Source organism: Rhinolophus hipposideros, assembly GCF_964194185.1.
Source record: "Rhinolophus hipposideros genome assembly, chromosome: 17".
In the NCBI taxonomy this organism is placed as follows: Eukaryota; Metazoa; Chordata; class Mammalia; order Chiroptera; family Rhinolophidae; genus Rhinolophus; species Rhinolophus hipposideros.
In genome coordinates, this window is record NC_138063.1 from 18836252 (window position 1) to 18858697 (window position 22446).

Consider the following 22446-nt stretch of genomic DNA (forward strand, 5'->3'; position numbering starts at 1 on the left):
ACTGAATTGAGATAATCTGTGAGTGTATGTAAAGACATAGTGTGAAAAAACTGTAAGATGTATCATTAATAATTTTATATTGATTGCATGTTAAAATATCTTAAATTATTGCAGTATTAAAACTGTTTCTTACTTTTTTAATGGGCCCCTAGAAGCCCTAAAATGACACTGTGTTGCTCACTTTATATTTCTGTAGGACAATGCTAATGATTAACACTAACCTGGGGAGACTACGTGGTACTAAAGGGGGAAGAGGGGAGTCATAGACTAAGATGGAGGAAATAGGCTTTAAAAAGCCATTTAAAAATAAACCTCTAGAAAAGATAACCACGGTGTGGGATCACGTGGGCAATACCGTGGGAAGAGCGGCCTGGAGGAGGAAACGATTTAATTTCCTTGAAAAGCCCGGAAGTACTGAAGTTCAGCATTTAAGGCTCCTGATGTAACCAACCGGCCTCGCATTGGAAGCCGGGGCCGATGGACGTGGGAGGGCCCTGCCCCAAGGGAGGAGCATTCCAGGGTTTTGCAGGGAAGGCCCAGGAGCCACGCGGCTCAGGAAACCACCCCGGCGGCCGGATAGGAGGACGCTTCATTAGCTTCCCCCTTCGACTCTCCTTAGGCTCTTACACTCAAAAGAGGGAAAGCTCTTTCCCAATCTGGGGAAACAACGCCCTCCGACCCATGTCTGTACTCCACTGCCGCTCCCACACTGCGCAAAAAGACCCGACCCAGGTGGGCAACAGAGATGCGGGAAAAGGAAGACACCCAGGTGTGCGCTTCAACTGTATGCGCCTGCGCGAAAACCCCTACTCAGTCCTTAGTTTCAGCCTCTGCTACTGCGCCTTCATCCCGCCTCCTTTTCCCCGCCCCCACCTGGGTACGTCACAAAGAGTGACGTATAAAACGAACAATCACAGTCCCTCTCCTCGTGAGCCAGTAGGCAAAGGGGAGGGCGGGGAGGGGGGAGGGGAGAGGACGAAAGAAGAGGGCTTCGGGGGCCCCAGTCACCCAATCAGAGAGCTCTGGGGAGGAGCGGGGCGGGGCCCGAGAGGAGGGGTGGGGGGTGGGGCTAGGGAAAGGACTTAGAAGGCTGCGGCGAGGAGAGGGCGGGCTCCCAAAGATTAAAAGCGCCCAATCAGAGCGCGCCGGCTTCATTCGGAGAGCGGCGTGGGGCGTCGCCGCCGCCGCCGCGCGCGCCGGGGGCTGGTTAAGGCCATGAAACAAAAGAAACCCTGAGAGGGGAGCCGCTGCCACCTCCACCAGCCCGCCCCGCTGCCGTCCCCACCCACCCACCTAGTTACCTACCTCTGCCGCCTTCCCTGGCCCCTCCACCCCGCCCTCTCCGGTCTCCGGGCGGCCCTGGCGCTCCTTAGCCCCGGTCGCCAACCCTGCCGCCTCCCCAGAGGAAAGGTGTCTGCGCGCTGAGCAGGGCCCGGGCCCTGTCCGCCATGGGGCTCGCCGCCCGCCGCGCCTGACCCGGCCGCCGCCGCCGCCGCCGCCATTGACAGCACGCTGCCGCGATGCCGAGCGGCAGCTCCGCGGCCCTGGCCCTGGCGGCGGCCCCGGCCCCCCTGCCGCCGCCGCCCCCGCCGCCGCCGCTGCCGCCGCCTGCGGGCGGCCAGGAGCTCGAGGGGGACGGGCTCCTGCTGAGGGAGCACCTGGCCGCGCTAGGCCTCGACGACCCCAGCCCGGCGGAGCCCGGTGGCCCGGCGCTGAGGGCCGCGGCGGCGCAGGGCCAGGCCAGGCGGGCGGCGGGACTGTCCCCGGAGGGGCGCGCTCCGCCCGGCCGGCCCGGGGTCCCGGAGGCGGCCGAGCTGGAGCTGGAGGAGGACGAGGAGGAGGCGGGGGAAGCGGAGCTGGACGGAGACCTGCTGGAGGAGGAGGAGCTGGAGGAGGCAGACGAGGACCGGCCGTCGCTGCTGCTGCTGTCGCCGCCCGCCACCTCCGCCTCCCAGGCCCAGCCGGTCCCGGGCGGGTCCCTGGGCTCGGTTCTGCTGCCCGCCGCCGGCTTCGATGCCCGGGAGGCGGCCGCGGCGGCGGGGGCGCTGTACGGAGGGGACGATGCCCAGGGCATGATGGCGGCGATGCTGTCCCACGCCTACGGCCCCGGCGGCTGCGGGGCGGCGGCGGCCGCCCTGAACGGGGAGCAGGCGGCCCTGCTGCGGAGGAAGAGCGTCAACACCACCGAGTGCGTGCCGGTGCCCAGCTCCGAACACGTCGCCGAGATTGTCGGTCGCCAGGGTGAGTGCGGGGCGGGTTCCGCCGGGCACGGCCCCGGGCGTGGGAGGGAGGCCGACAGGCCCCGGCTGGGGGCGGGAAACGCCGACCTGGCGAGGCCCCCACGGCCCCCGCGAGGGGGTCTGGGAGGAGCCGAGGGTCGGACGGGTCACCTTTGGGAAACCCGCGGTGTGCCGCCCGTGTTGCATGGGAAAAGGGGTGAAGTGTCTGGAGCCACCGACCCGGCGGCGTTCGCTGTCCTCGGGCGGTATTCGTGGGACACCGGGCTGGCGTGGCACCAAAAACCTCAGTGCGGCGCGGAAAGGTCGGGTCGCTTGTGCCGTCGCTGTGGTGCCCGGGGCGAGCTCCGAGGTTGCAAGTTTGCTCCCCGACTCTGGTCGCAGCGCGCCGCCCCCGTCCCAGGAGCTCGCTCGGCGGGGGCAATGCACAGAAATGGAGGCTTGGACAGAGACTCGGTTCGCGAGGGAAGGCGCTGTTCGAGGGTGGGTTTCATCGCCACCCCCACCCCCACCCCCACTCAGAAACTTAGCCTTTGAAGCGCAGCCTAACTCAGTTGGGCTTACTGTGTTCCTCTTAATACATTGTTAACTCTCGCAAAGGCACGCTGGCCACCTTGTAGCATGCTTCAGTGTACACGACGAAGAAAAATCCAACAGGGAGGTTATTGAGTCAAGGAACTTTATGCATTTATACCGTTTTCAGTAAATTCTCTTCCCTCGCCAGCACACCAGTGCTGCAGACAGACTCCTCCCACATCGTTCAGACAAAGGACCTATGTCTCAGATTCCAGGAGTAGATTTGTGAAGGTGGGGGAAGGGGATGCCCACGGTACCTCTGTATCCGACATTTGTAGGGAAGGTCCAGTGGTCTTGAGTGGACTTTTCCCCTTTTATTAAATATACCCGCAGCTGCCTTATTACTAAGTGGTTTTGCTTGGTTGATACATGTTTCTTTGCTGTTAGGTTGAGAGCATTGTTGGGGTCAAATAAAGAGAAATGATGGCGCTGCTGCTTAAAATGATCTCATCTTTCCCAAGTGGTCTAAAGTACACATAAATAAGAGGTCTGTTGAAATGGTGGTTTCAAATATCAGAGTTGGCTCATTTCTTACCTCTACGATTTTAATAAGAAAAACCCATCTGGATATAGAGGAGATGGCTTATGTCAGACCCCCTGATGATTGGAACTTAAAGGCAGTGTTCAAAACTGGTGCCATTCAACAGAGAGTTTATTACTATAGTTTGGCAAATAACTTTAGCATGCCTCGTTTGGTTTTTGCAATACTTAAGATACTGATGCAGGAGAGAACTATTTCACCTTACATAGGACAAAATTAGAACATCTCAATTTATAGATCCAGAAGGAGTTGGCCTTTCAGTTAAGAACATCTAGGAATTGTTATGTATTGAGCTTGTATTTTGCCAGGCTTTGAGTTTATGGCAGTTGGGAATGTGAGGTTGATTTCAGACAAACTTGGTGCCCTTGAGAAGCTAACAGTCTAATAAACAATGGAATGACCCTAAACTAACATATACTTAATAGCACTAACTGTAATGTGTGACAAACAAAAATCGTACATACGAACAAGAACATAAACCCTGGGTGGCCTTGGAAAATGGACAGGACTTTATCAAATGGAGATGGAAGAAAGACTGAGGAACAATGCGAGGAAAGGTACAGAGGAATAATCTCTAGGTATGATTGGAAAATTGCATTTTTCTTTTTCTTTTTTTTGTTTGTTTTTTTGTTTGTTTGTTTTTTGTTGATACTTAGGACCTGAAAAGGGGCTGAGGATCTGAAAAGGGGCTGGGAAGGAAGGTGTGTGTTTGGGACCAGAGTACATGAAAAATCCTTATTGCTGTACTAGGATGATGCCACTTAGCACAAGTTGCAACAGTGTGCTTATGGTGACAGTTTAGGATAATGAAGAACATTTACATGCCAATTTTACTAAGGGACAAGATAATGTTATCTTTTGTGTATTTGGTTTAATGTAAACTTTTGTCCTATATTGTACCCATTAAAGCAATATAAAATGGTCTTCATGCAAACTCTTGTTACTCTTTATACAAATCCGTTATTTAAATGTAAACTGAATTCATTCCAAGTTTTTATTTTGTACCATCTATTAAATTACAGCAAATGAGACAACGTCTTTAGTTTTTTTGTTTGTTTTTTTGTGGTTGTTGCTTTTTAGGACTGTGCTTATTGGTTAATAAGGAAATGTGAATCTATGTCTTAGGACATGGAGACAAATTGCTGACTATTTCTTTTGCACCAAATATTTCCCCAGAATTGACAGTACTGTTAAAAGTATGTCATCATCCTCTATCTTATATTAGGAGTTGAAGCCTTGCCCTTTTGCTCTGAAGCATTCAACTAGTGTATCATTGACGCATTTACTACCCCTACCCCTCAGCCACACCATAATAAAATCTGTATTTCCCCACTTCTACCCAGAACTAGACAACTTCTAATATTTGCACCTATTATAATGTGATCATTTTCCTTTCTCCTAAGTGAATAAACGGGGTAAATAAATCATATAATTTGTTTGTTTTGGATGAACTAAGTTTCATCTTTTAAGAATTACCTATTCCTGGGGCGGCTGGCTAGCTCAGTTGGTTCAAGCGCAGTACTCTTAACAAGGTTGCGGGTTCTGTCCCCACATGGGCCACAGTGAGCTGCGCCCTCCACAATGATATTGAAACAACTACTTGGCTTGGAGCTAATGGGTCCTGGAAAAACACACTTAAATAGTTTAATTACCTATTCCTGCCATTTTATTCATTACTTGAAGTCATAATTTTCTGTTTGACATCTCTTAATTGGCTTTGGAAATAATTATGTCACAGATAAACATTTATGACTTCTGTTCTAAAGCTGAAGGACAAATGGAATTCTGAGCCATACAGACTAGCAACTCATGTAGATGGCTTCTGGTTCCAGTGTCTTTAAAAAACAGAACAAAACACTGCTTTTGATGGTGATGAAAGGTGGCAGAATGTTGACCTCATATTTATACTCCCAAGTAGTGTATGGTTGTTTGCAGATGTTAAATTGGCCCCGTTTTTTAAGCTCTCATTTTTATTGATGTCATAAATTCAGCTGTTTTAAAAGACATAAACCCCAGGTTTTATATCATTGTTTAAGATTAATGTGTGTCTTCAACTATTTTCATTAGTGACTAATTGATGGTATATATGTGTTCTCTATCCTTATTGTCTAGAAAAGTCATCTCCAGCTTTTTTTAATTGTACACCCTGTCAAAAAATTGAAGCTTGTACTCCCAATATCTGACTTTCTTTGTATGAGTGATAAGTATGCTGATATATATTATAAAACATAAAAAAAATTAAAGAGCAAGGTAAAAATGGAAATTGGTGTTCTACTTTTTTTTCTGCATTCCGTTGGATTTTCTTCCACCTTATTTTGGCTATCATTGAACTAGACCCTTTAGGAAATTTTTTTTCCCCTTTATTGAGCTACTCTGTCTTCACCGATCTTGAGAGGCTGTGTATATTGTCACTTTTTAAGCAATTAATGTTAGTGTTTCGAGTTGCCTTAATTGAGTTCTTGAGACAGATTTTCCGAGTTTTATAGGGTGGAACCACTCTTCCAGTTCTAACACAACTGAAATAAGGTATATGCGTATTTGTCCAGGAGAAAAAGAAAGCTTAGTCTTGGCAATATATACACTCCCTATTGAAGAAGAAATACTCATTTCATGAGAAGAAACAGTTTCAGAATAATGCTAATGCACAGTATCTTTTTTTGTGGAGAAGGAGGGATTGTTGCCCTTTCCTTTGCCCAGTACTATGTTAGGTACTATGTTAGATGCCTTACTGGTGCCCTTTAACTCTGCTGGGCAGTTACTCTCATTTCATAAATGTAGACATTAAAGTTCTGAAAGGTAACTTGCTCAATTAATGGTACTTGGATTTGAGCAGTTTGTTGGACCTTAGATAAAATTCTCACTCTACATTGCTCCCTCAGTATTGAAACATCCTGTTTCGGAAGATTTGATAGTATTTGGGGTTAATTTCTGCCCTAATCATGAGTTGGGATGCCATGTTTCTAGTATGCATAACTTAAAATATCACTATCCTACTTAATAAAATTTTCGTGTCTCTACTACCCACGAGGCAGTTATTCTAATATTCCAGCTCTGATGTGTCTAAAATTCACTGTCGTTTTATAGTTCAGGAAGTTAATTTGTGTGTATAGACACTAGCTTTAAAAATTAAATATTGTAGCATTTCTAGGCTTTAAAATTTATATTTAGTTGATAATTGTATTGGGACCATTGGGAAAGGTTCAGTTATTATAATTGTTTTGCAGATGGGTGAGGAATCTACTGCCTTTTCTTCCTGCCTCTTTGAGCTAATTAACTATTTTGAAACACTGGGGAGGAAATTGAAAATAAAGTGGTAAATCAAGGGTGTATTTTCTACCCCCAGTTACCAACAACCTGAAAATGGTCCAGAGTCAAGTATTTGAAAACTGTTACTTGGTTAGAGATTTCTATTTAGAAAAATTTCCAACAATGTTGGAATTCTAAGCAGTTCTCACATCTTAAGTTTTCAAAGAAAGATAGCATTTAGTTATAGGATAATGCTTAATATTTTGTGGATTTGGTTTTAAATGAATTTGACATTTGTACAAACGGAAGAATTTAATGCCTTTGCCTTAAACTGAATACAAAAGTGTTTTAAAATGTATGTCTTAATATAAAAATACATATTGTAAACTACTCCCTTAACAGTCTGTGCTCAGCTGTGGTGTTTTGGAAAGAGCCAGAAATCAGAAATTAAAATTCCTAAATTCTGATTACTCTGTGCCAACAACTTACTTTGTGATTTTAGACAAGTCACTTATATTCCCTAGGCTTCATATTCCTCTTTTCAGCTGGTATAATCAAGAGACTGAATGATGCACAAATAAATTGACATACACATAAAACTGTAAGTAATAAGCACATATTAGTTTTGTTAAGTTAAATCTGAAATTAATTTGAACCACCTTGTTGAATCTTGTTGACCTTTTCTTGGCTCTAGCAGTTTCATATTTTACTCTTATGTGATAGAACTAGGACCAACTGACATCTGAATGTCTGTTAAATACATAACACTTCTGTCCAAATAGGCTTAAATTGTGTTGTGATAACAAAGAACCCCAACATTAAATATTGAAAGAACAAAGGTTGATTTCTTATTCACAGGGCCTCTGCTCATTTTAGTCATTCAGGAACACAGGCCAACAAAGCAACCATCTCAAGTGTTGGCTCGTTTTCCCCTGTGCCAAAGGGATGAGAGACAGTGGCATAGCACATGCTGACCCGGCAGTAATAATAATAATAATAATAATCACATCTGCTCATATTTCACAAATCAGAGCAAGTCATTTGGCCACACCTAACTTCAGGTGGGCAAGGGAAGTGCATTACAATCGTGTCCACAGGAGAAAGCCAGAATATTAGTGAATAGCCATGACTACCACAGTATTATAAACTATGGGATTATTGCAGGATTTTTTGAAATGTAATTTAATCCATGTAGAATTTATACTTTAAACTCAAAATGAAAAAATACATAGTAATGTTTGTAAGATACTAAATAGGAAAGAGTATTTGCAGTTTAAAACTTCCTTTAGGAAACGCCTGATAGATTATGGATAATCTAGTTTAGAACGTCATTGATGTTTAAATGAGTCTAAAGTGATATGTTTTTTATTAAACTACATCTTAATGCTTCCAAAATAGCTTATATACCATAATTTGTGGGTTTACTTTTAACTTTTTCGCATGCTACCATTAGGTACCATATAGACATTTATAAAGATTAAATTTAATATTAAAGTATTTACAATCATTTTCTAATATTAGTGTTACCAAGCCCAATTATAAAAGTGAATGTATGCACGGCCTAATGCTATTTGAATAGCATTCAAATTCGAGTCTTTATTCCATGACTGGTATTGAAAATTTTAAGTTACACTGCATAACTCTGTAAAACTTCTTTCACGCCAGTGTTTGGAATTGAAGAACAATTCGTGCCGGCATGGTTTGTTGCCTTTGTTCAGTGAGCAAAAACTACAATTCATTGTATGCAAGGAAGCCTGATTTAACCACAAGTAAAGTTGTATCATGGAATAATAAGAATAGGCCTTAAATAATAAAAATTTTTAATATAAACTGCAGGTGTAGTTGAAGATAAGCATAGTGTGGTTGGTATCGAGCATGGTTGGAGGAGAATGGGGAAGCAGTATTTCCAAACAACTAGAAAATCTCCCCCAAAAGGTTACCAGCATAAAAGGATTTGTACTTTGGACTGACCTTTTTTTACTGTCCTCCTTTCTGTGCTATTCTCCCCTCCCATTTGGCTTGTTTTCTGTCTTTCTACCAGTACCACTTAGTATACTACAGGAAAGGACATTGAATTTGGAGTCAGAAAACTTGTTGGAGACCTGGTTTCACCAGTTGTTGTTTCCTGTGACCTTGGACAAATCACTTAACCTAGCCAAGTCTCAGTTTTTCTCTTGTGGAAAAAAATCCTGTTCCATTCACTTGCTTTCCCTGGCCCCTCCCCAGCCCATTTGTTGTGAGAATCAAGTTTGAGATGCCATTAGTACAAATTCACTGTACAATTGAAAGTATAGAAATAATAAATTATATATGAAGTAAGGTCAAGTTTAGAAGTGTTTTTACTGCTAGATTTGTACTCAATATATACTAGTTGAAACCAAAAATTGTCATTTTAGTAAGTTTTTCCTAGGTTATACCACTAACTAAATGGTCTACATTATATTTTTTAAAGTTTACAATATAACTTCAAATCTATTTAAAATCAGAGCTTTTGAAATGTAAATGGTAAAGAGCTGGGCTAGTGTGAAAGAGAATTACTTTACAAATGGATCTGATTCCACTACATTGTACCCAAACTGAACAACTCTAAAGTTTCTATTAATATCCTCTAAAGGGCATGAACCTTATTTTAAAATCCCCAGTTAGGAAAGTTGTTTTGCCTTTCATCTCTAATTTACACCCTCTTCTGAGTGTTGCAGCTTTAGTGAAAGGCCAAACATGAGCCTTTTTTTTCATTAAGTATTTCAACACTCTTGTCTAAACTACTAGGTAAAAAAAAAAAAAAAAAATGAAGGGGGATTTAGATTTAGTTTAACCTCCATTTTTAAAAATACCTTGTACATGTAGAGAATTCTCCACTCATAAGAATCAACTAGGAAAATAAGGGAGGTTGAGAGAATGGTGTATTTTTGAGTCATTATTTTGTAACTTCGGGCAATTCTGGGCTTCAGTTTTCTCTCATCCATAAAATGAGATTAGATTATGTCTTGTTGCTCTAATATTCTGATTTTTGTCCAAAAAAAATGTTCCTAAAATCATGCAACAGTAATCCAAGTTTCAAATTAACAGTTAGATTGACTTCAACATATTCCCTCCCAGTTTTGTAAAGTTTACTTAACATGCTTTTCACAATATAAATATGCTTCATCTTCAGGAGATAAACTCTTTAAATGTTTTTAACTTCCTATATAGAAAATTGATTCATTTGACTTTTTAAAAAATAACAAACATTTAAGTGTATTCTCTCATTTGATCTATTCCTATTTCCACCATACAGATAAGGAAACAGATCTGTGGAGATGATAAGTAATTACCCAGAGTCTAAAGCTAATGGAATTGGAGACTTCAATATTTCTATCTCAATATGTGGTAGAACAAGCAGACATTAACTCAGCACGGATGTAGAAGATTTTAACAACAGCACCAACCAACACTATAAGGAAAAAAACGACAGATCAGTGTCTGTGAACATGTAGAGGCACCAAGTCCTTTCAGTGCTCGAAGCCGATACAAGTCAGTGAGGGCTGAACTGAATCCTAGTCACCTTTGCATCTTAATATTGTTCAAGTACCTGGAACACACTAGGTGGTTGCTGTTTGTTTCATTGAAGTGAATTGTTGGATTGGAAATTTGCCTGTTTTACTATTTATTGTTTTAATTTCCATATTGTGGTAATTGGGGTTTTCTTCTCCCTTGCCTTTATCCCTAACCCTTTACCTAAGAAGTCAGTCAACCTCAAATTGTTTGGGGGTTTTGTTAAGGGCAGTGGATGCTACTTGGTTTAAGACAATTAGATGGCTACATGAAGAAGGTAATAAGCAAAACTAAAGGCATATAAATGAAGCTGTTTGAAATATTGTTATGGTGATACCTAAAGTGAGACTATTAACAAAAGTTTTCAGAGAATTTTGACTAGAAGAGCTACAAGAAGACACTTGAACCCTAGAAAGGAAAGCTATTGTTTCTATATTGTGATTTAGGAATACATTGCATTGCTAATTTAAATAATTTATTTAAATGTTGGATTAAGTTGTGTGCATAAGAAACACTCTTAATGAGATTTAGTTGATATTCGTTAGTCTTTGAAGATATACATAATACTGAAATTGAGTCCCTTGTAAAGTGAAAGCATCTATTTAGACTATTCCAAGAGGAAAAGGACTTTATTTTACATAAAATCATTAAATAGTATGCCCCTCTTCTCATTAAATCTACTATATCACAAAACATGAATATAATTTGTTTCTGTAATGCTTTTAGAGAAAAATAGTATGGCATAGTGAGAGGAGTGTGGAATTATTAAGACAACTTGGGTTTGAGATCTGACTTTCCCGCTGGGAAGAGTTTGAGCAATTCTGTTAAGCTTAGTCCTGCCCTTCCTAAAGCACTCTATTATGGTGATTAAATCTATCTGAATAACAGACAGAGTGATAAGCATTTTTAACACATTATTTAATTCTTGCAACAAGTAAGTGAGAGAAGTATCCTCTTTAATCCTAGTTCCTCACCCATGAAGGAGAGAGAGAGGTTTAGTGACCTGTTCAAAGTTCACAAAGCTGGTTAGTGATAGTCTATCCAAAAAGCTGTGTTCCCAGCCACTACTCAATCTACCTTTCCTTGGGGGAAAGAATAGATACATGTATGTGAAATATGGTATCTGATTGTCCCAAGTGCTTTTGACTGTATTTCCTAGGAAAAGAGGGATGTGGTCAAAAAAACACAAGCACTGGAAAGGACCTAAGAGGTTCATCGAGCTGACTAACATTGAAACCACAGATAGCTGGTGACAGATTAGAACTCAGTCCTGCAGATAATCATTTGTTTGTTTGTTTGTTTCTTACATTGTTTCCTCTAAACTGGACCTTGGAAGAGTCTTAGGTGGTAGCTGTGATGATAGGAGTCGTACCTATGTTTGTATCATTCGTGCTCTTAGCGCCCTTCACACATAGTCTCATCTTTCCCAGATGGCCCTGTTTGTTACTCAGAATATGTGAGAGAGGAGGGTGAAGTACTAGCAGGGTTTTCTTGGTTATGTAGGAAAATACCTGAGCAGAGATAGATAGAAATATCTGAGCATGTTTAGGAGATGATTCAAGTCTGGGAGAAGGTTATGGTCATTTAATGGGGAGAGAGGTGGAGGAGATTCGTATTAGGCCAAAGAGTCCTGATTTTGTTGAAGGTAAAAAGAATTATTGAAGGAGTTTCACTCCCCCTCCTCGTGTGTGTGCGCGCGCGCGCGCGCGCGCGCGTGCTGATTTCCCAGTAGGATCCTTTTCCCTTCAAACCAAAACTGCTTGGGGGTAATTTTTGAAGAAAGGTATTACCCCAAGGATGACCCAAAGTGAAAATACACATATAATGTAGTTTTGGAGTTTGTAAGGGATTTTTTAGCTTCAATCCCTTATACTACATATGTAGCTAATTTATGAAATGAAAGTACAGTGAATTTAATTTCTGGGAACCAAAATCATCTTTGTCAAAAATCAGCAACACTTCATATAATATTTGGTGCTTCTTTCTTTAAAAAAAACAAATTCTTTGCACCTACAAGATAGAGTTTAAACCCTTGCTTGACACTGAAGATGTCCACCTCCCCATCTAGCCTTCTCCCCTCCAGTCACTTGAAGCTCCCACAATACCCAGCCAGGTGTAGGCACCTGACTGCCATCTATCACCCGGAATTAGCACCTGCACCTTTATAGGGAATATAATATTTGAACAGGTAAGTTCAAGCATTAGGCTGATCCTTATCCTCACAATTGGCGAATGTTCTTGGACCGGAGAAGGAGTGGTTTGGCTAGGAACACCTAGACAAAGCCCTTAGGACTAGTGGAGAGGCCAGCTTTTACTTGTGCAGCTCCTACCAAATCACTCACCTCTTGACAGAAATAGTCTATCTTTGTCAACACCGTGGCTTGTTTCTTTCTACCTATTTTGATTTTTTAGCTCTATCTCATCAGCCTGTTCCAGTGCCTGTGATCTTCAAACTTTTCCTGACCTCCCATATGTCTAGCCACTGCCCTGTGATAGGGTTTAAATTGTTCATGAGCCAAAAACTTTCCTTGGTTCAAAAGCCAGGGACTTGCAGGAAAGGGAGATGGTAATGTGGTAGGCACAATAAGCCCCCCCCCCCATCCCCGCGCAAAGATGCTAACACCCTAGTCCTCCGGAAAGTGAGCATGTATGTGGAGTGTGGACCATGAGATGTGGAGGTTGTCAAGTCACCTGGCGGGGCCCAGTGTGATCACGTGAGTCTTTAAAAGCAGAAACTCTTCCCAACTGGGTGGGAGATGTGAGAAAGGGAGAAATTTGAAGCATGAAAAGGGTTTGACTTCCATTGCTGGCTCTAAAGATGAAGGAAGGGGGCCATAGACCAAGGAATAAGAGTGGCCTGTAGAAGTTAGCAGTGGCCCTCAGCTGACAGCCAGCAGGGAAGCATGGAGCTCAGTCTTTAACTATAAGCAACTAAATTCTGGGAGTGAGAAAATAGATCTTCCCCCCGGAGCTTCCAGGAAAAGAAACACAGTCCTGCCAATACTTTGATTTTTCAGCCTTATTGAGACCCATGTCACTTCTGACCTGCAGAAGTATAAAATTTTTAAAATGTGTGATATTGAAGCCACTTGTGTGGCAACATTAGCAAACTAAAGCAGGTAATAAGCAATGCTAAAGAACAGAAAGATTTCTGGATTGGGGCTTGCATTTTCCTTCTAGCTCTCAGCTCCCCTTGGCCACCTGCAACGCATTGAGGTCATCCATAGGCAGCGGACAACATGGATTGTTTGCTTTCTTCCGGGCTAGCCAGAGCACATCTCTGCCTACTACTTCTGCGACCAACTGGAGAAAACTCTTAAAGGACTCACGATTAGGTCAGGCTCACCCAGATAATCTGGATAATCCTATTTTAAGGTGCATTGATTTGGACCGTAATTACATCTACATTGCAGACTGTAATTCTGCATCACGTTCTTTTGTTTTAAATACATCATTCCACGTGTTTAATGGAATTTAAAAATCGCCTTAAAGATTATCTAGTCTAGTGGTTTTACACTTTTCTGACTGTAACCTCTCCCCAAGCAAAATACCATTTTACACTGAGGCCCATTATACACGTATTTCACTGAAACGTTTGGAACACATTGAGTTATTTTATTTTTATGCTGATTGCAACCCATTAAATTGATACTGCAAGCCCATGGTTTGAGAAAAACTGTGAGCATACCATACCATCCTTTTAATTTCTTATCTTTCTTTCAACTCCTCTCCCAGCAACAGAGGACCTCTCCCTCTTAATTGCTGAGGTAGCTGGTAGCAGAGGCTCTCTTCCCTGGAGAAGCTAAACAGATCTTTGCTATACCAGGGAGTGAGGACCAGAGTTCTGGCTGCAGCTAAGGCCTTTTAAGGTGACACACAGCACCGTCCACAGTGAAACAGAAAGAGGAAATGGGTTCCTACGGCAGGGAGGTAAACTGAAGGCTTCGGGGGGGGGGGGGGGGCGGTAATTTACTTCCAAATCAAAAAGAATTACAACTGTGAAAGTTCATACTATCCTAGTTCTTAACCTCTACTCAGGCTGGTATACAGCTTGTTCATGTTGGTTTTTATCTTAGTTGAAAAAAAAACAATTATTAGTCCTTACCTCTTAGAATTAACAACCTTTGTTCAACTTTGAGGATATGAAATCATTTACCCTATTTATACAATTTAAAATAATCTCAGTACTAGCCAAAAGCCTAATTGGTATGCTAAGTCTAGTAAAATGTATAATTTTTTATATTTAATTTTCTAATCATATTTCTTTGAAAAACTAATGCATTTGTATGGCTCAAAATTTATTAAAAATAGTCTACAAAGAAAATTATCTCCCTTCCACCCTGTCCCCCTAAGTCAACCAGTTTTATGACTGCATAGTATTCCATTATATAACTGTATCAGCCTCATACTAATACAAACCATAAAGGAGTAATATAATACAGAGATCCTTTTGCCACCTGTGCAAGTATTTCTCCAGAATGCATTCTACAAATGGGATTGTAGGGGCAAAAGGAAACGTGCAGTTGTGATTTTGATAGATATTACAAACTGCCTTTAGGCAGTTTAGACTAAGCAGCTAAATAACTAGAGTCCTTTTCCCCATTCTTACTACTAGCACTGTTTTATTTGTTTAATAATTGCTTTATTTTATTTTTAAAGCTTTTTATTAAAATATATTTTTATATATTTTTATTAAAATATAGCCAACATACAATATTATATTAGTTTCAGGGGTATACCATAGTTACTCAACATTTATATACCTAAAGAAGTGATCACAATGGTAAGTCCAGCAACCACCTGACACTGTACCACGCTGTCACATACTATTGATTGTATTCCCTATACTGTGTATTACATCCCTGTGACTTACGCGTCTTATACCTGGAAATTTGGACCTCTTACTCCCCTTCACCTCCCCCCACCTTCTTAAACTTTTCAAACAGTTTATATTCAGTATCAATTTCAGGTAAACAGCATAGTGATTAGATATTTATATAATTTAAGGAGTGATCCCCGACTAGTCTTTACTAGCACTGTTTTTGATATCTGACAATCTTATAGGTGGAAAATGATACCTCAATTCATATGAAAATGGGAATTTTCATGTTCAGAGCCATTTGTATGTTTCCTTTGTTGTGAGCTGTTTCTTTTCCTATTTTTCTGTTGGGTTTTGGTGTTTTCAATTGTAAGGCTAGTGTATGTGTATGGGTGTAAGAGAAGAATAACTATTTGTGATGTGATTTGTAAGTAATTAATTTTTAACCTTGTTTTTGGTGACTTTTGCCATGCAGTAGCAAATTTTTTTTAAAGTGCAGTCTATTTATTAATATTAGCACTTTTATAGCTTCTGCGTTTTGTGCCGCTCTGAGATAAATTTTTTTATGATGTTTAAAAAAATCTTTGAATTTTCAGAGAGAAACTGATCTAAAATACTACAAAAAGCTTTTTTATCTCCTCTACCTGAAAAACGATAAGGCAGGTTTTTTCTCCTTTGGTTGGTGTCACCTATTTAAAATTCTGCCTATTCAAGTTGTCCCAAACTTCAGAATGTCCATATATTCTAAAAATCATGTGCTGGTTGGTTGGAACTTGGAATATCTGTGTTCCTGTAGAAACAATATTATGATTGATGAGGTTTCCTTAAGGTTACAATCTGAGTTTAGTCTACTGTGTTAGAAGTGTCCTATAAAGTTTAGGAGAAAGACAAAATACTTCTATTTTTGTTAGCAGTGGCTTAAAAGAGTTGGCTTTGCTATCTTCCTGTTAACCACTTTCCCCTGATCTGCAAAACCTAAGCACATGACCCTTTTGGGCAGGGTAAGGCCTATCTTACTCCCCTATCTCAGAAGTAGTACGTGCTCAAGACATTCATCTTCTGTCTTTCTAATGAGCCATGTATTAAACACCTATTTATATTATTAACTAAGAAAATATGCCCACAGGTACACAGAACACTAGTGGCCAGGTTGTGTTCTGTGTACCTGTGGGCATATTTCCTTAGTTAATAATATACTTACTAGATAGTAAACAAAAAAAATATTCTTCTAAAGTGCAACTGACAGTTGCTTATAGTCTCAGAAATATTTAAAGAAATTTTTTAATTCAAGTTTCTAACGGTTAAGATTAGTAAGGATGGAGAGGGGCAGTCCTTAGGCTAATTCTCCCTTTGTCCTTAATAGAAATTACCCTGTTTTTATGCAGGATGGTCAGAACCGTGTTTGTTAGGTATGTGATTCTAGCAGACAGCCTTCTTGACAAGTTGTAGCTCAGAGTATAAATCCATATATCTGAATAATAACAGTAACCCTGAGTGTATAGTATGAACAGTTATACGTTCACATCACCCCTTTCAGACTTTCTTAGACGTCTTTTCATCAGTCACCTACTAGCCAGTGGAAAGTGATCTCAGTTCTCAGCCCCAAGCGTCACCTCCTGTGCTGTGAATGAGGGAGACTCAGCCTGTATAAATAAGTAGATAAGGAAGTTTTGTTCGCTCTGATCTTCCAATTCATTTTCTATTATGGAGCAAAAGCAGATACAGCATTTTCTTATACTCAAAAGTTACACTGTTAATCTTCTGATAGTTCATTATAAGTGTAAACTTATAGCAGCACTTTTTAATAAAAACTTCGTGTTTTACAGTAGCATATATTCAACTCATTGTAGTAGTTTCTTGATAGCCCCCAAGCTACCCCCGACCCTTGCCCTTCTCACCTCATCTAGGTACTACACCAAGTGCTTTACTTACAGTTTTGCTTTTAGCCATTTTTCCCTTACAGTCTCCTCAATGAATATAGTCTTCATGTTAGAGTAAACCTGACTTTCAAAGTGTTTTCATGATATTTCATGATAGGCACCTAGGACCCAGCAGTGAGAAAGCAGCCACTTATAAGTTTTACAGTTGGTTGGGGAGGGGAACAGCTCTTCCTTTGTGGCTAACTCCTTTAAAAAAGATTGGATTAGCATTATGGGGCCAGAATATGAAAGTCTTGAAAAGTTTAGCTTAGCAAAAAACTGCTTAGATACAAAGCAGTAGTCTTATGTAGAAAAACTGATCTTTGTTTCATCATATGTTGTATGGCCACCCGATGGCCCATACTTAGAGTCAACCACTCAGTGCTTTGGGAATGCTTAGGATGGGTGCACAAACCAGTCCTAAGGGACAGGAAGCTTTGCAGAGGTGAGGCATCTAAACTAAAATCTGAAGGGGTGGAAGGAGTTAAGGAGGCAGAGCTGGGAGGTAAAGAGGCAAGGATGGAGGAACATTCTAGTCATGGAAGCAGGGGAGCGTGGATAGGAGCTTGGTATGGAGAAGCACAGTGCAGTTTTAGAAGTGAGGAGTGGGAAAGGGAGAGTGGTGAAGAGATCAGTAAGGCCCGAGAGTAATCAGGGGCCAGGTGAAGTGGGGACTGTGTGCCATATTTACCTTAAGGTAAAAGGGAGCCAGTAAAGCGCTTGATGCAAAGAAGTGACTGTGTGACCTGTGCTTATTTAGAAAGTATGGTCTGACGAAAGTGAATATAGAGAATAGTTTGGAGTGAGGCGAGACGAGGCAGGGCAAGGAAACCCTTGGGGGGGACTATTGCAGTTACGCAGGTTAGAAAGTAGGTGATAAAGACTGTTTTTATACATTATGGATGTATTGGGGGGGCAAAAAATAAGGGAAAGTTGAAGAAAAAGAACTGTCCAGATTGTGATGAGTATCTTCAACAGCACCTAGTTTCTTTATTTTGAGGAACTAGGAATAGCATGACATATTTCATGAGAGTAAATCTATTCTGGCAAGCTTCATGTTAAGAGATCTTTGAAAACTATAACCCCAGAGTTTTATGCTTTAGTTGTGTATTTGACACTTGAGGCTTACAAAGCTGGCACTGGTCATGGGTGATTACTGCAAGTTAAAGTCGGGAATCTTGAATAGCTACGCTTATGTATGTGTCTTAGATAGTTTATTTTAACTTAAACATACTTAGGGTTTGGCACCAAATCCTTTTATTTGAGAAGGGGTCTGCCAGACTAGTCCTTCAATAAAACCACATCCAATGCCCATATAACTTACAGTTTCCAATATTTCTTTTGAATTTAGCAAGAACTTTACAATGAGTGCAAAGTCATTCTATATTAGTTTTTTTTTACCCCAGGCTTTTACAGTTGTTCACCCCTACACAGTTCAACAGCACCTTTTTTTTCTGTAAGGTATTCATCTTTGTTGAAATTTTCAAAAATAAATAATTTTCATATAAGTACAATGTCTTTGTGTTCATATTTCACTGGTTTGTGTAATAGTTAATTTAGTTTGCGCATGAGTACAACTAGCGAAGAAAGGTATAGGGATAAACACAACTGATTCTTATAGTAAGCCTGAAGTTCAACTGAAGGGAGCAAAAGTGAGATGATTTACTAGCCATGAGTATTTTGCTATTGTCATCAATTGAGTTTTAGAGAGGAAAGAGTAATGTTAAGTTAAAGTGATAAGACAATTAAGTGGAAATCACTTACAGAACTTCTATTGTATGGTATAGTGGTGTGAAATTTTAGGTTCTTGGACTAATGAAAACACCATAGATTTTGAAGTCCAGCTAGATTTAACTCTGGCTCTGCTTCTTACTGGCTGTGTAAACTTGGACAGGTTATACAACTTTTCTGTGCTGCATTTTCCTTCACAGTAAAAGGAAGATAATACTCTAGTTCTTAAGGTTATTGTGTAGATTAAATGAGATAAGCGATATTACATGTCTCACATGTACATTAGTGGTCTTTCTTTGCCACCAACACCCTGCAAGGTAGAAAGCCTTTAGAATTCGAAGCTCAGACTACTCGTGGCATAGCTTGCCTGTATACAGTACTCCAACTGCCTAGAAGCAGGTGTTTAGCTTAAAAGGAGCTTTTTGTGATGTCTTTATCAATACTGGTGAAGTAGATGTTGATTCTTATGAAATATTTTCTTTCTAACAGGTTGTAAAATCAAAGCATTGAGAGCCAAGACAAACACGTATATCAAGACACCTGTTCGTGGTGAAGAGCCCATTTTTGTTGTCACTGGACGGAAAGAAGATGTTGCCATGGCCAAAAGAGAAATCCTGTCAGCTGCAGAGCACTTCTCCATGATTCGTGCATCTCGAAACAAAAATGGCCCTGCCCTGGGAGGGTTGTCATGTAGTCCTAATCTGCCCGGCCAAACTACCGTTCAAGTCAGGGTCCCCTATCGTGTGGTAGGGTTAGTAGTTGGACCCAAAGGAGCAACTATTAAAAGAATTCAGCAGCAGACCCACACGTACATAGTAACCCCGAGCAGAGATAAGGAGCCTGTCTTTGAAGTGACAGGGATGCCTGAAAATGTTGACAGAGCCCGAGAAGAAATAGAAATGCATATTGCCATGCGCACAGGAAACTATATTGAGCTCAATGAAGAGAATGATTTCCATTACAACGGTACCGATGTAAGCTTTGAAAGCAGCACTCTTGGCTCTGCGTGGCTCTCCTCCAATCCCGTTCCTCCCAGCCGCGCAAGAATGATATCCAATTATCGAAATGATAGTTCCAGTTCTCTGGGAAGTGGTTCCACAGATTCCTACTTTGGAAGCAATAGGCTGGCTGACTTTAGTCCAACAAGCCCATTTAGCACAGGAAACTTTTGGTTTGGGGATACACTACCAACTGTAGGCTCGGAAGATCTTGCAGTTGATTCTCCTGCCTTTGACTCTTTACCAACATCCGCTCAAACTATCTGGACTCCATTCGAACCAGTTAACCCACTCTCTGGCTTTGGGAGTGATCCTTCTGGTAACATGAAGACTCAGCGCAGAGGAAGTCAGCCATCTACTCCTCGTCTGTCTCCTACGTTTCCTGAGAGCATTGAACACCCACTTGCTCGGAGGGTTAGGAGCGACCCACCTAGTACAGGCAACCATGTTGGCCTTCCAATATACATCCCTGCTTTTTCTAATGGTACCAATAGTTACTCCTCTTCCAATGGTGGTTCCACCTCTAGCTCACCTCCAGAATCAAGACGAAAGCACGACTGTGTGATTTGCTTTGAGAATGAAGTTATTGCTGCCCTAGTTCCATGTGGCCACAACCTCTTCTGCATGGAATGTGCCAACAAGATATGTGAAAAGAGAACGCCATCATGTCCAGTTTGCCAGACAGCTGTTACTCAGGCAATCCAAATTCACTCTTAACTATATATATATACATAAATACTATATCTCTATATGGACTCTAAAGGCATGGGTATTATGGTACCCCAGTAAACTTCCTAATGAATTCTTATGACTGTTATCAGGCTTTATTGGGATTAGGCTAAAGTTGTTAGTAAACTTATAAAAGGCTGCTATGGTAACACTAAACCTAAGTGGTCTCTTGTCTATTAGTTTGGTTTGAATTATTAATATTATCCTGTAGACCCAGAGACATAGCTTATATAAGAATTGCTAAAGCTGAAGTTTAACTCGGCTGAGTGAAGATAATCATAGGTTGAGTGAGCCTATGAGCAAAGTATACGTCTAAGATTTAAAAACAATGGGTCCCAAAGCCTAACCACATTAAGAGTTTATGGAGGGTACTTGGCATTACACATGATTCAGACACTTCCAGTGCTGCCTTCTTTACACTGCCAGTTTTGACAAAACAGGTTTGTTTGTTTTTTATTTTACAACAACTTATGCCTAATTCTGCAGGATTACAAGTAACTTTTTAATGCATTGTGATTACTTACTGGTAACAATAGGCTAATGGCAGTTTACTCAATCACTGGTTTTAATTTGGGACAAAAACTGCTACATTGACCTTCATCTCGCCCAGAGTGCTCACGGCTGGTATGATCAGTGGATCAGGAATGCAATTGTGTCGGTTGTGAATTCCTACCCATTGTTCCCCTCGGTGAATGTGGAAATGGCCACCTGGGTTTTCCCATTTCAGGAAGGGCTTTGGGATACACCTATATTGGCTAATAATTGAGGATGCAAACATTCCATTCATTAGTCTGATCGAGCTATTGATTAATTTTTAGACTCTAGATCAAAATGTGAAACATTTTATGTTCAATCCATATTTGTCTTGCACATTATAAATATATTTTTATTTTTTAGTAATTTAGGGAAGGGGGAGGGAGAGAGGGATTATAATGCCCTTAGCATAATTCACAAAAGCAGCTGTGACGACCTCCAATCAGTTTACTTCATTTCAAAACTATTTCCAATCACAAGGAAAGATTTCTTTAAGATACACTTTTACATTTCACCTGTGGATGTCTGTAACTTCATCCTCAGTATGTTCCCAAATCTATGCTGGCATTGAAAGGACAAAACATTGTACTGGTGGGTTTTTCTACTAATTATTTTTTGAAGCATTATTTTCCCAACACAAAAGAACTTTTTTTCTCAGTATAACAAAAATTGAAATCCTATGTGTATTGAATAGTAAATAGACAAATTTTATTTTTTATTTCCACTTGAAGAGTTACATTTCGTATAAAAGTTTACAAATAACGGTTTTTATTTTGATTTTTCAGTATAAAAAATTGCCTTGATGGCATATTATGATGTAATGCTAATTGCTTGTAGGATAGTTAAATGTCAGTATTGAAACCTAATCTTTAGCTGCCGTCTTGTAGATATGAACGAATGTTCACCAAGCATGTATTTTGTATTTTGTTGCATTGTACACTGCAACTAATAAGCCAAGGAATCGACATATATATTAGGTGCGTGTACTGTTTCTAAAAACCACAAACTAAGAATGATAAATTATCAATATAGTTTAGTATTTGCTAATTTTACTACACTCTTTTGTTATGTATATGTAGGGAAGTCATAGGGATTATAAATTCAATTTGAGTAAAGTTTAAAACCATATATTTTATGATAAAGGGCCTTTAACTTAAGATGGCCAAAGCACTGATATTATATATTTGCTGTAAAGAGAATTATAAGAGTTTTATTTTTCTGATATTAAAAGTTACTTAATAAAGACTTGTTTCCATTAACTTGAATGTATTCTCCTTGGTGTGTTTCATATAATCGTTAGCTTAGACTGGAAGATACCTATTTACCAAAGTTGGAAATTTCCTTTTACAAAGTTTCCCCTCTCCAGCTACCTGTGTTCTTTTCTTTTAGTGTATTGTTAGTATTGAATGTGTCACTTACATTCCTATTCAAATTTAGCTTTTTCTTTAAATGCTGTCACATTATAATAAAATTAGAGATTTAGCTAGTTTTAGATTGTTTAGTTGCGTGTTTGTGTAACTGACCACAAATTAAGCTAATTATAAGTGGTAAATGTTTTATTCATTAATGTTAACTAAAATCC

The 22446-nt window shown here is 40.6% G+C and overlaps 1 protein-coding gene across 1 annotated transcript; it reads left to right on the top strand.

The window, feature by feature from the left end:
* Window positions 1-1400: 1400 nt before the first annotated feature.
* Window positions 1401-22129, top strand: MEX3C (mex-3 RNA binding family member C). Its single transcript, XM_081078363.1, has 2 exons — window positions 1401-2241; window positions 19093-22129. The coding sequence occupies exons 1-2, from the start codon at window positions 1521-1523 to the stop codon at window positions 20316-20318; spliced, it is 1947 nt and encodes a 648-aa protein (XP_080934489.1). The 5' UTR covers window positions 1401-1520; the 3' UTR covers window positions 20319-22129.
* The last annotated feature ends 317 nt before the right edge of the window (window positions 22130-22446 follow it).

What these genes read in the sequence shown, in the direction of transcription:
- MEX3C (XM_081078363.1), top strand. Translation starts at nt 1,521, where the DNA reads ATGCCGAGCGGCAGCTCCGCGGCCCTGGCCCTGGCGGCGGCCCCGGCC. An exon ending in CGAGATTGTCGGTCGCCAGG is followed by an intron (nt 2,242 to 19,092) that starts GTGAGTGCGGGG and finishes TCTTTCTAACAG; the next exon opens with GTTGTAAAATCAAAGCATTG.